The sequence below is a fragment of the Botrytis byssoidea genome, assembly GCF_014898295.1.
Source record: "Botrytis byssoidea strain MUCL 94 chromosome Unknown BBYS_009, whole genome shotgun sequence".
Classification (NCBI taxonomy): Eukaryota; Fungi; Ascomycota; class Leotiomycetes; order Helotiales; family Sclerotiniaceae; genus Botrytis; species Botrytis byssoidea.
Window position 1 is genome coordinate 926,944 of NW_024065850.1, and position 13,670 is coordinate 940,613.

The 13,670-nt window shown below is 44.4% G+C and overlaps 3 protein-coding genes across 3 annotated transcripts; 2 read left to right on the forward strand and 1 right to left on the reverse strand.

Annotated features, from left to right (window-relative positions):
• Positions 1–1,924: 1,924 nt before the first annotated feature.
• Positions 1,925–2,611, forward strand: EAE97_005423 (uncharacterized protein; the record flags this gene model as incomplete). The annotated part of the gene is made up of 1 exon (XM_038875935.1): positions 1,925–2,611. The coding sequence occupies one exon, from the start codon at positions 1,925–1,927 to the stop codon at positions 2,609–2,611; it is 687 nt and encodes a 228-aa protein (XP_038733272.1).
• Positions 2,612–4,182: 1,571 nt separating this feature from the next.
• On the reverse strand, positions 4,183–5,351 carry EAE97_005424 (uncharacterized protein; the record flags this gene model as incomplete). The annotated part of the gene is made up of 2 exons (XM_038875936.1): positions 4,183–5,079; positions 5,127–5,351. 2 exons carry the CDS (start codon positions 5,349–5,351, stop codon positions 4,183–4,185), a joined length of 1,122 nt encoding a protein of 373 aa, XP_038733273.1.
• A 755-nt stretch (positions 5,352–6,106) lies between these two features.
• Positions 6,107–13,406, forward strand: EAE97_005425 (uncharacterized protein; the record flags this gene model as incomplete). Its single annotated transcript, XM_038875937.1, has 5 exons — positions 6,107–6,244; positions 6,381–6,409; positions 6,465–7,339; positions 7,459–10,883; positions 10,968–13,406. 5 exons carry the CDS (start codon positions 6,107–6,109, stop codon positions 13,404–13,406), a joined length of 6,906 nt encoding a protein of 2,301 aa, XP_038733274.1.
• Positions 13,407–13,670: the final 264 nt, after the last annotated feature.

Here is a 13,670-nt window from a genome sequence, read left to right on the forward strand (position 1 = left end):
AAATATATCCTCCAAAGCTGGTAGTCGCCCACGACCAGAACATCTTGCATTTTCTATTTCAAGACTAGATATTCAACTGCCACTCCCAAAACACCACGAGATTACTCCTCAAATGTCAAATTATTACTTTTTTACCTAGCTCTCCACGAGAAATTAAAGTGTAGTAATCGAAAGAGGTTTAATCGTCATACAAACAAGATGGCTATCATCGGATGTATTTCCCAGCGACTCATAAACTTACTGACTACCAAATGTGGGGTGAGAATATGCTAGTTATAGTAGAAGCAAACAAACTAGAAATCATACACAAGACAAGCGTAGGATTGAGAAGGTCTTCAAATTGGATGATTTTTCAATCTCTGTCTTTTCCCCAAATTATGGGCTTAAGACTCGCGGAGTCAATCCTCATCATTTGACTTCATTTCGTATGATGAATGATAACGTTCTTGAACATTCAGACTACCATGGTAAGTGGGTGGACAAGCTCAACAATCAAGATGTAAGGATAGATGATCAAATTGGAATTTTCAGTGCCAAGCGAAGTTCAGTAAGCTTAAATTGTAACCAAACAGATTGCAATGTAATTGGTATATTGCAGTGACTCAAAAGTCTTTTGGGATCGTCCATCCGTTTCAAAACACACAATCCCTATAATATGGGGTTGGGAAATGACCGCCAGAACAAGATACGCCGTCGGGTTATATCCATCTATGTTTCCCTGGAACATTCACCTGCCATATCAATGGAGATACATGGGATAGCAAATGAGTTTTACAATGAATCCCAACTGAACTCTAAAGCTCGAATTCTACATACTTTGGTATTTGTAATGTGATACTCATCCAGCCATCAAGCGATTTACTCTCTTCAAACAAATTGTTATTGTGCAACAATAGTGAGTTGATCGTCCTATGCAGCCCTATATGATAGGTCTTGATCATTGAAAAGTTAGTAATACTGTGGTATCTAACATGAGATTAGAACTATTAAGCTTCCGCTACAGTACACACGTTGGTATCATGAATAAAGCTAGAGTTAACGGCTCAATGATCGACGTATCTACTGTACGGACGACTTTTTTTCCATGTCCATATAAAAACGTGAAGCTCCCCCCCCTGATTCCGCTTTTCCAATAATTAAAATTCACGACACGACACGATTCTACTTTCACGACCTACTTTCACAACAGCAATCGAATCACAACAAAGTAAGTAGTCAAATCCTACCCCACTCCTCTAGTCTCCGTCGTAGGAGTGCAGTTTCATCGACCCTCGCTGGTTATATATCTCGTCTTCAAATGAAAGCATAGGATTCTACTCCTATCTATCACTGAAGTTACGATCTCCACTGTAATCCAACAACCACAGACATGTAATTCTCAAATTCGTTGGAAGATTAAAACATTGGAGCCCATCGACGCATTGATACATTCATCCCTATTCAGTATCATTGAGATAAGCGAACCCCCTTCAACTGTCTCCAGCTTTCATAATGATGAAATGTCTCAAATTGATCCGGCACCGCAGAGCATCTCATTAGCCGGTTCGGCGGATCAAATTGGGTACATCATTAACTCCATAGCCAGAGTATCCAATAGTCTAGGCTGCAGTCCAACAATAAGAGATTTTGAATATCTAAAAGCGATTAAAAGCTTGAAGATGGTTCAATGTTCCAATCAGATTCAATATCTCAAATCGTTTGAATGTTCTAATTGATTTTGAGAATTTGATTATCTTCATTGTTGGACTACAGTCCGGACTATTGGACACCCTCTGGACTATAGCTGTAGACATTGTAGAAGCTCCTTATCCATCAATGAATCCTGTAGTCTGATGTCTTGAGTTATCTGATATATAGAATACAGGCTGACAATTATTGTACTATAGAGCCTCGAATTCAACACTAGGCTACAATGTCTTCAAAAATGGATCCAAAATTCAACTGGATCGTAAAGTCACCTGATGATATTGAAGTCGCTGAAATTTTGGTATGGCTGAAGACAAAACCTGTAACCGATGCTGAGGCTATTTGGATTGAGGAAACACGCCAGAGACAGGAAGTCTCGATATCTGATGATGAATCTGATACAGTCAGCTCTCAAGACACAATCAGCTGTCAAGACACGATCTCCTATCGATCACCTACACCAGAGCCTATTTCATCAAAGGCTACCAAGCTACTCTCGCCACCTATAACACCTACCGAATCAGCCGACTCAGAAATCGGCTCTAGTCAAGGAGCTACCTCACAACCACTCGGGTACAATGTTGCGAAAGGGAAGCGAAGAGCCGAGGATGTCAACAGTACCACCGCTGGACCCCCCGCCAAAAAGCCCCGCCAAAGAGCGGGGAGGAACTCTGCCAACAAGCAGAAAGCTCCCGCAGCCAAGACCCCATTGACTACGGAAGAGAAAAAGGCGGCTAGAGTAGCCAAGGCTGAGGAAGACCGCCAGATCTACCAGCGAAAAGATTTCAAGCCTCGTGTCAGAAAAGACCTCGACATCGAATTGGATGCAATGGGCGTTCCACTACCAGCCGAGGGAGTCCCAGCCGAATTGGCCGCCGTGGAGAAAAAGCCCCGCGCTCCCCGAACCAAGCCAAATCAAGCATAATCGCCATCAAATAGAAGGAGATCTAAGCTAATGCAGCTTGGATATATGGTGGTTTGGATTGGATAATGCGGTGTTTGGTTTTTTTTACTCGCGTCTGTTGAATGAGTTGGTCTTCACGCTAAATGCGATGTGTTTTCAAGGTATATGATGTGCAAGGTTAGCTTTCGGATATCATGGGTGCTTGAGACACAGAACTCTTTCTCGATACAGTGTGTTAATAGTCTTCACACTGAATTCGACGTGTTCTCAAGGTATATGATGTGCAAGGTTAGCTTTCGAATATCATGGGTGCTTGAGACGCAGGATTCTTCTCAATACACAATACAGCGTGCTGCTCCCCGGCCAGCCGTTGATGCATGTTAAGAGGAGCAGAGTTCTGATACGTGGCGGATATTGTGAAGATCAGGTTCATTCTTCTTGCTTGCTTATGCGAGTGGCGCAGTTTGATTATGGATTTGTTCTGTCTGGCTTTTAGGTTAGATTAGATGTCCAAGGAAGTATAATGGGGGTTTTGCAAACCAGGTGATGTAGGTTATTTTTAACTCATTATTCTTAATATTTGACTTCATTGCGATGTGATGGGTGAAATGTGATTCTATGCTTTGATTTTAAAGATATGAAGTCTCTTCAATAACTACTCTTGATTTTCAGACGATGTGCGATCAACAACTTAGATTTATAATCTCTTAATACTGAAACGAGATATTATCAAGATTACCTATATCAATAGCTTCCCATTACTTCCATATACTAGCCTTGATTCCCATCAAAATATCTAGATTTATCACTACTATCCACTGAGCTCCCATCTCCTGAACTTCCACATCTAGAATCAATGATTATCCACACCCGAATACAGAAATTCCACCGCAATCAGCAACAAGAATACCCACCTTTCATTTCCATTTCTCATGATTTCTACAGATACAAACGAATCCATGCGTGACTTCAAAAAAGCCTATTCTCGTGTTTGGCTTCATGTCCAGCAATGAATGAGAGAACTCATTCTTCTCCAAGCAAGATCACGATTCACCTCCAGTGCACAGAAAACAGGTTAGTAAATTTACGTGTCTCAACCATCATATATCATTCATAATTACCATTGTAGTAATAAATAGTCTCAAGAATAACGAGTTACTTTACAAGAGAAGTAAATTTTCTGATGCCCCAAGAGAAATTTCTGACTTGATTTTTAAAATTTCACGTAACCTATCACAATCCCGATAGTAGAAATCACAAACTATGTAAATAAATCCCGGAAGAGTGAAGTTCTCAGATAGAAGCTTGCCCATACCGCTGAAATTGGGAAGTGTCAGACAGGATGGCTGTTACTTTATTTACTATTGGGGTTTATAAACGGAAGCGGTTGTGTATGATAGTTTATCTGCCGAAACACCGACGAAAGTCTAGGTAAACATTCATTCCGAGAGTGGATATCATGTAAGCATCGATAATTTGACAGCACAAATTAATATGGCCATCAGTCTCTAATTCTTGGCTATGAAATAGCCTGTTATCTACATAAAATCACTGGTGTAGAGAGGTATCAATTTGTAATTGTGATTCTATTTTTAATTATCAGAGGGTTTTGAAGTTGTTTGGGATGCACTATTCTCTTGGTCCTTTGCAAAGGTACCCGCCACTATTAATGGGAAACAGGCAGTTGCTTCAACATAAACCTTAACACTGTCAGCTCCAACCTTGATTTTCCCCCAACTAACTGCTTCATCAGGTCTTGCTCCAGCATCACTCCCATCGAACTCTTGCGCAGTATTGATGTAGACTGCGCTCTCGGCTCCATTTCTCATCAGACAAGCATTCGCAATGTGATGTTTGACTACACCTCCACCTAGAATAATCATTCCTGCTCGCTTGGCTCGCACAGCCATAGTATTTATCTTGCGAATATCTTCGACAAGATCAACACGGAGTTGAGCTGGAGAGGATTTGAAAGTGTGGAAGTAAAGCATATCGCCTAAGGAACCATCGGTAAGTGCCGGGCAGAAAATAGGGATGTCATTTTTATAGGCCCAGTAAAGTAGTGACTCTTCATTGTTGATCTCTTTACCCAATCTTCTGATGATTTTACTGGGTGTCCAGTGAATGTGATTGTCAGTGTCGGGATCTTTCTTCGATTCCTCTTGCTCAGCAAGCATGGTGTCGAGAATGGGCATTACCCAGTCTTCAAATGCACAGTAGTTGTTGTTGGGAACAATAAGATTTCCAATACGGTTTTGACCCTTGGCACGTAGCTCAGCTCCAGGAGTAGAGAATGAACCCATGTAGGTGGGGCCAAGACATTTAATGATATCTTCTTCGACACCACCGGCAGTGGTGACGATTGCAGAAATGTGACGATGTTGAGCGAGATAGCGAAGAGTCCCACGAAGTCCACTTGAAATCAAATTTGAGGTGTATCCAAGGAAGATGGTGGTACGATCTGTTGGTTCTGGACCATGCCATGCACGCTAGTAGTGTTAGGTTTTGTAGAAACGATGAGAGAGGAATAACGTACCATATCATTAATTATTCGAACAGCTTCACCAATGGAACTTGCTTGGAAGCCCATATTGTTCATACCACTCAATAGATCATCAACGGTTATCGGGCGCCCAGCAAATTTGTTAAAGTCGAGCTCTTCGACTTTTTGTGCATTGACTGGCATTTCGTTTGAAGGGACAAGAACTGCATCCATGACGGAGGATGGAGGTGCTCCATCGGGATTGGATGTTGAGGCCATGTCTGGGCTTTTTCTGTTGAATATGCTGGTATCAAATAAGATAGAGAATGATATAGAAAATTAAATTCCAAGAAGTATTAATGAATATGTTGTGTTCATGTATATTTTCAAATGTCGTGGTCAGGAAATGTGATCAAAAGTTTTGATGCAGGGAGAAGCGATTTGTGGCCCGTGTTACGCATTAACTTTTGGGGCTCTGATTGAAGTGTCGAAATTTTATTCTCCACCAAAAGTCCTAGTCAAGCGAGTCAAGCCACATCTTGAATGATTAGCTAATATTATGGGGCACCTGCTTCTATATTGTGGCTAGATAGTGGAGCATATATCTTGTGCGACTTCAATAGGATTAAATCGTTGCGGGGAAATGTTTAAATGCTTGTAGGTACGTACCTGTGCCTACTAGGTAGCTGGAGGCAGGTTAATGGGATTTCGGTATGGGGATCATCAGAAAATTATCTGATGTGTAGATGAATCATTCAGTACTTACTAGGTATTCTTAAAGCATAATTCCATTTGAATATGGGAAATTTTACTACCAATTCATATAAATTAACCAAATAGTATCAATTGATTCCTTGTGAAAACAATACAAGTGTGGCTAATCACATGATACTATTCGAAGCTAGGCCCAAAAACCCTGAGGCTGAGGTCAAAATTCGAGGCTATAAAACCTTGAAGGATCGGACCAGAAACAACGAGATTTGATTGGTCAAAACTTTAGAGCACAGTCGAACTATATCGGTCGTGCTGCGGGAATGAACAATTGCGGCAACCTCAGTATTCGATCAAATCCATTTCGCGTGCTTCTCAAAATTCGATATTGCGCCAGCGACAACACTCAGTGCAGTGATTCAACATCAATACCCACCGCTTACACTCTTGACATTGTTTCGGTATCCATTTGATGAACAGCAGCGCCGGATCAGAGTCGTAACTGCTGTAGCCATACCGATAAATACTAGGTAGTCAGGCGCTGAGATACCGACTAAAGAAGGGACGACAGAGACTGGGGATTGCTACAAATTGTAGTCTTCTCCTTTTGCAAATCTCATCGCAATGTTTGTCGCTTCAATGATTGCTATGTGAAAATTGATTCTAACCTCAATGTTTCAGGACTCGACCACACTCATCACCTCGTGCCCGCTCTCCTGTGGATCGATCTCCAAGGCGATATCTTGACTCCCGCGATTCCGATACTTATAGAGGGGCTGCGCGCGGCGGTGACAGGCGCCGATCGCCATCAAACTCAAGAGCAAACACTGCCGCATTTAATCACAATCAAAATCGAGAGCTTTTCTCGGATAGGCATACACTTTCACGAGATACAAATCGAGATTCATCATTACGCGACCCTCCTCGAGGACCACGGGCTGGATCCAAAAGTTATATCGACCCCCCAAGCGGCCCTAGAGGCAACAGTTTTGGCGATGGATATCGAGGCGATTTCGGGTATCGGGGTGACTTCAGAGGTGGCAGAGGTCGTGGTCGCGGAAGAGGTAGCTGGCGAGATGAGAGTAGAGACCGCGATCGGGATCGAGATCGAGATCGAGAGCGTGGCCGAGAAATAGAACGAGAAAGAGACTATAGAGATATTCGAAGGGATAATAGAGGACCTTTAGTACCGTTTCGCGATGATCGAAGCCGTGATCGAGAATGGGGTGGTCGGGACACCTTCAAAGGACGAAGGCCTTCATCTCCTCTTGGCAGGGGGAGATCTCCTAATTACAATAGTAGAGATACTCGTGACGTACCTTCAAGCTTGGACCTCGATCGTGCTCGAAGAGGCTCACGAGACGGTCCGATGTCTGTTACCTCGCCTTCGTCCGAGTCATCTCAACCATTTGTTCATGGTTATGGTAGAGCAAGAGGAAATGGATTAGCACGTGGACGTGGCCGACCTTATAACTACGATGAACATTATCATCGACCCCAAGTCCGCAGTAGATCTCCTGAACCGAATTTTCCACGTAGAACTCAACCATCCGCAAGTAAGTCTCACGATTTAATTACTTTTCCTGTTCTTGGTATTTCAATTTGGTTTCTGTGCATGTTTCAACATGTGTATTCTGTGTATGATGCTGACCATATGAAGCCCCTCCTCCTCAAGTTCCTGCATTTGGTTCAACGGGAGCATCGGTCAGTGAAAGTCCTGTACCTGGTGTATCAGTCCCAACAGCGCCCCGTTATCATGCCGGTCGTGGGGCTCCGGGCAGTCTCTATGTTCCAGCAAAATCTATAGTTCCACAGTCCATTGAAAATCCCCCTCTAGTTAATAGATCGGACACACAAGTCGTCGCAACACCAGAACACAAATTTGATGAGGTAACACGAGTTGACAAGAAACGTCGCCAGCGAAAGCCCTTGTTCGGTAGGCGTCCGCCCAAAATACAGATCAGTGATGATTATTCCGACTCCGATTTGGACCCTTTCAATGATGATGACCCCGAGGATGAGATCAATTTCGAGAGTGAATTGGCGGAGGTCAGGCGTAGCATGAACGATGCTCGCAACAGACCCGACTTACCTCCTCTTGACCAGTTCTTTCTTGTCAATTCGTTTAGAGATCTGCCTTTGCAATTAGATACAAGAGAAGTTCCGGATACTTTGACTGAACCTATTGGCTCTGAATCCACAAACGATATGCCTTCCGCACTGACTGAGGGGGGGAAAAAATCTGTTTCTGAGCTTGAACCTCACTCAGAGCCTCGGAAAGAGCCCGACGTAGTGTTGGACCCGACAAAAGACATTTCATCCGATTCTAAGCCCTTTATCGATGAAGTTCTTCAAAGTCCAGCTTCACCATTTCTGAAACCAGCCATTCCAGCAGCGACAATCGAATCGAGCATTAATGAACAACAGGATCGACATTTAACTCAACCTCCATCTACTGACCCTGAAAAGCCAGCTATCCCCTCTGAGGAACCACAATCACCACCCACTGCAGTCACCGAAGATTCCAATTCCAGTACTGATCTGATTACAAAGGATTCTATCACCAAGGAAGCAGCCTTAGCGCCAGCGATCCATCCTGCCCCATTGCCTATTGAAAGAAATCAATCACCTGAAGAGTCTCGCACCCCCACCAAACCCACCGAGACCAATGGTGATAATCTCCATTCCACAGTCACAAGAGCAGATGCTGAGAGCTCCAAGGACCGGCCCACTAACGATAGTCTCTCTAAAGCTGGCGTGTCAGAAGAAAACTCGCCAAAGGATGCAGTATCTAAAGATACTGCATCATCCGACATTCAACCTGCTACCATTGAGCTCACAGAACCCCAACCTTCTACGACCGAGTCATCACTATTACCGGGAACTGATCTTGAAAACAACACCTCCAACAACGACTTCCAAGATCTCCCTAGCGTGGAGCTTCAACATGCTGATGCGAACTTCTCTAGCTCAGAGAGACCGCCTTCCTCTTCGTTATCAAAGGACCATTCCGAGCGTGTCTTGGAGCCTCTTGACGACAAAAAACTTGTAGAGACATCTACGGATATAGAACCGCCTGTGTCAAACGAAGTGTCAGGATCAGCTGCTGAGACAGATAGAAAGTCAGAAGCCGATCCAGTTTACAAATTCCCATTATCTCTAGGAACCATCGATACCGAGATTCTCCCAGATGCTCAAGCACCTGAAGACGATTCATTAATCAGTCCCAGGACTCAGGCTCCAGTACAAAGATCAATGGATAAAGATGCAGATGGTGATCATCAGATGGAGGGTACAGAGACGTTTGAAAACAACGAATCCGTCAACCAGGAGGCAGTTAATGACATGAGCAATTCCGGAGAAGATGTTCGCCGTATTCAAAAAGAACAAGACGGTCATTATGATTTTGGACCACAAAAGATGCCTTCACCAGTACCGCAGGCCCCAGAACTAACGATGGAGATCCCCGAAGAAAGTGATGATGATGAAGATGAAGCTGAACAAGCCGGATTCCAACTTTTACGACAAAAGCTTGTTCAACAAGAAGCCGCCCTCGAAGAGGATCGCCAGTCTAAGATTCTCGACGCTGTCAAGCACCCCAGGGATACAAAGACACCCCCTCCGGAATCTTTGCCAATGTATGATTATAATAAATGGGACGAGGACCCGGAGTTTTTGAGCTCTCTTGAAATTGCTCCTGATGCCGAACCTTCTCTTACGAGGTTCATGGAAGAAAAAATGGCGCAGAAATGGAGAAGACAGCAAGAAGAAGGGAAACTGTGGGCAGACAATTATGCCAAATACCGCACATTTACTGATATGGATCTGGATCCGATTGCTGTGCGAAGTAGAGAAGCATTTGCTAAAGCCCAAGACAGGGAAGCCGAGGAATCGGTCGAACGAGGCAAATCGGTAAATGGTTCAGATCCGAAGACAGAGGGTCAGCGGCGCACTGGGAGTAGATTTGCGACAGAGCACGATATAGAACGTGTCCTTCGTGAATCTGAGCGTGAAGCTAAAGAATCGAAGGAACAGCAAGAACAGGATGCCAGGGAAGAGACCGCTAACTCCAAGGAAGCAAGCATCCCAGATATGTGTTGGGATGATGAATACAAAGAAACTATGTTTGTAGATACTACGCATAAGGTTCCATTTGAGCGATCATTTCGTATGCTTGAATTTGGAGAATCCATCGACAATTTCACGGAAGAAGAGGCTCGGATTTTTCGAGAGAAGTACTCTCAGAATGGCAAGCAATTTTCTGTTATCGCAGAAAGCCTTCCATATCGTGATTACAAGGCCTGCATTCAGCACTATTACATTATCAAAACAACTGATGAATGGAAAGCGATCTTCAAGAAGAAAAATAATCAAGTTAAAACTGGTAGGAGGAAAGGGGCGAAAAAATCTAGCGTTCTCATTACCAACATAGAAAATGGAGGTGGCAACGACACCGACGCTACACCAGATGTCGAAAATGGCAACGAAAGACGTCGACCTAGAAGAGCTGCTGCTCCAACCTGGAATTTTGAAGCACCTCCACCAACTGATAATGAAGGCGCCAGCCCTGCACCCACCCCAGCGAAAAGAGTTGCTACCCCAAAAGGAGATGCAAATGGTGACTCAGCTCCACCCAAAAGGAAAGTAAAGGTTCCACGAGAGAAGGTTCCGAAACAACCCAAGGCTAGTCAACTTCTAGCAGCTGCCCCATCTCCTGCTACCCGTAACGATGAATCGCCAAATCCTCCTCCATCAACCGCTGCACCCGAGCCTACTCCGATTAGACCTCCTGTAGCTCCTGCTCGTTTCCCTCCATATGATAGTATTGTTCCTCAACCACTTCCGGCATTTTCACCACCATTCATGACACCTGAAAGACTTACACCAGCTAATCTAGAGGTTCCAATCGCACCTGAACGTGTTGGATCTGCTCCTCCAACAACTGTTGAACCTCAACCGGATCGTCGTTCTACTGCCCAACAACAAACCTCCAGCTATTGGAGCGTCCCGGAGGTTCATGACTTTCCTGAATTACTACGTCATTTTGGTACGGATTGGCAAGGGATTGCAAAACATATGGGAACAAAAACACATACCATGGTATATAACGATATATTTTCTGATTGGCTTGATATCAAGAAAGGAAAACCAGGCCTTAAGCGGCTGGCTAACATTGCTGAACAGGTCAAGAACTACTACCAACGATCGGTTGATTCTGGAAGTAAGAAAGAATGGGAAACGATCACTCGAGATGCTGACTCGAAACGTGAGAGAGGCGAATCTACTGGACCCGCACCAACACCAACTGCTCCGACGAAGCGACGATATGACCCCACACCCGCTCCTCTATCAAGATCAGCTTCTGCTATGGATCTTGATGAACTATCTGCTAACCAACCCATAACTCTTTCCCAAGCCTCTCCTCCTCAACCCACATTGAGTACTAGGTTCCCAGCTTTAGCCCAAGCTGGACCAGTTCCCCAATCAATGAATCAAACGATAACTCCTAGTTCCTTACCATCCAAACGCTCCCATCATCAGGCTAATCAACACAGCTTATCTCAGATTCCGCAACAGCAGCAACCGATATCAGCATCACCATCAGCACCAGCCTCTCAGATACAACCACAACCACAACAAATTCAGAGTCAGCAAGTTAGACAACCAAGAGGTCCTGCTATGGGCTTCTTCACGACTGATAATCAACGTCCCACATTACAGAGTAATCTTTCACAGCAATCTCAAACAGCTTCACCAATTTCCGATCCAACTACACTTGCTTCTCAAAGATCAGCCCGGGTCGCTGAGGAAGCCCATCGCGAGAGGCAGAAGGCTCTCGAGCATGAGGTAGAACGGATGTCACAGGAACAGCAACAAGCCATAAAACGTCTAGCTTTACAAGATCAGGCCAGACGAGAGCAGCAGGCTATTCGAGAACAAGCTATTCGAGAGCAAGCGATTCGAGAGCGAGAACAAGCCCTTCGAGAGCAGCAGGCTTTGCGAGAACAGACACATCGTGAGCAACAGCAGGTGTTCCAAAGACGAGAGCAGATAAGGGAAATGGAGGCTATCGAGCGACAGCAACAGCTACAAAGGGAAAGGGAGTCAAAACAAGAACAGCTAGAACGAACTTTGAAGAGAAAACAAGAGCGTGATCATGAGCAGCGTGAACAAAGAGAACAACAAGATCGAAAAGAAAAGCGAGAACAACGGAATTTTCAGATGAAGCAAGAGGAAATCGATGTCCGAAATCCACAACAATATGAACTATACTCTGCACACTCTAGCCGTACAGGATCAATGGCACCTACAAGACCTGAGGTTCCATATCCGACAGCCACCGCAACGGAGGTCCGAAGACAAGCACCATCTTTAGCACCAAACCAACAATACCCGAGAAGTCAAGGTGTCAGGAATTTGCTTAGTGATGGTATGAGTGTTGCTCCAAACTTGATTCCATCTCCCTCTCCAGCTTTCGGTCGTTCGGGCATTGTTACCCCGCCAATCCAAGAGCAGTATTCAACACCACCGCCTCCACCAGCGGCTGTTGCTGCTATACGTCAGCAAGACACACCAAGAAAGACTTCCAATATCATGTCCTTGTTGAACGATGAATCCAGTGAACCTAGCAGAGCTCCGCCCATAGCACAAGTCCAGCCGAAGAGAGTTGGTGGTGCCGCGGCAATTCCCATTCAAAATTCACAAACTCCACCACCTCAACGTTCATTACAGACTTCACGATTTTCATCGCATTCATCTCAACAGTCGCAACAAATATCCCAGCAAATTCAACAAAATCAGCAGATGCAGCAAGCTCAACATCAAATATCTTCTCAAACAAATCCACAGCATGGGTATCCACAACCATCTTCTCAATCTGTGCATCAACATTCATCCTCCGTGGGTCGCAGTTACACACCAACACCTTATGAAGGCCGAAGTCATGCACCCCCACCAACTGTACAACATCACCAGATGTATTCGCAACCCTCTCGCCAAACAATTGGCTCACAGTCTTCATCTATCCGTCGAGAGCCTTTGAACGAAATAAATGCTCCGAGCGGATATACACGAAGTCCAATTACGAAGCTTAATGAATCACCTTATTCTGCTACTCCACCTCCTGCTAGTCAACAGATGGCACGACAGACAATGTCGTCCCCTCATGACTTGCCTCAAGCTTCCGATCGTGATATATATAATCGTCAATCACAATTCGCCGTGCCACAACAACCGAATACACCGGTAGACTTCCATTCAGCACCTCAAGTGGCAGCCAGTCATCGATCTATGGCATTCGGACAAAGTGGACAAAGTGGACATCGAACTCCACCAGCACCACGTGGCCAATGGATTCAAGGTCATCAAGTAGGTCATCATGTGCACAATTCACGACAAAATAGCTTTGATGCCCGGAACTATAATGCTGCTCCATCTATATCAGTTTCAGGTCAGCAAGGTTATGCCCAAGCACCTTCCCACCATATGCAATATCAACAACAACAAAATCAAGAGCGCTATGAGCACCACTATGAGAGAGAACGTGAAAGAGAGAGACAGGAAAGGGAAAGAGAACAACAATATTACCGAAGCCGGGATGATCAACGGGATCCGCGAAGATAGATGTTTTTACGATTAAGGCTTTTGGGGGTACATTTTGAAATTGTTGGTGTACTCTATTTACCTGTCAGTTATTGTGATTATCCACAGGCGTAATCTTTGGTCAAAGATTCTGATGGAATTCGGAAATCTTTATGAGTCAGCTGCCTGAAGCTACCAAAGTTTGTACAATATGTAAATTAATGATATCAAGTATCATTCATTACTTCATCAATCTAAATGTAACATTAGTGATACTGAAATTATCTTTTGCCTTGGTTTTGCAGG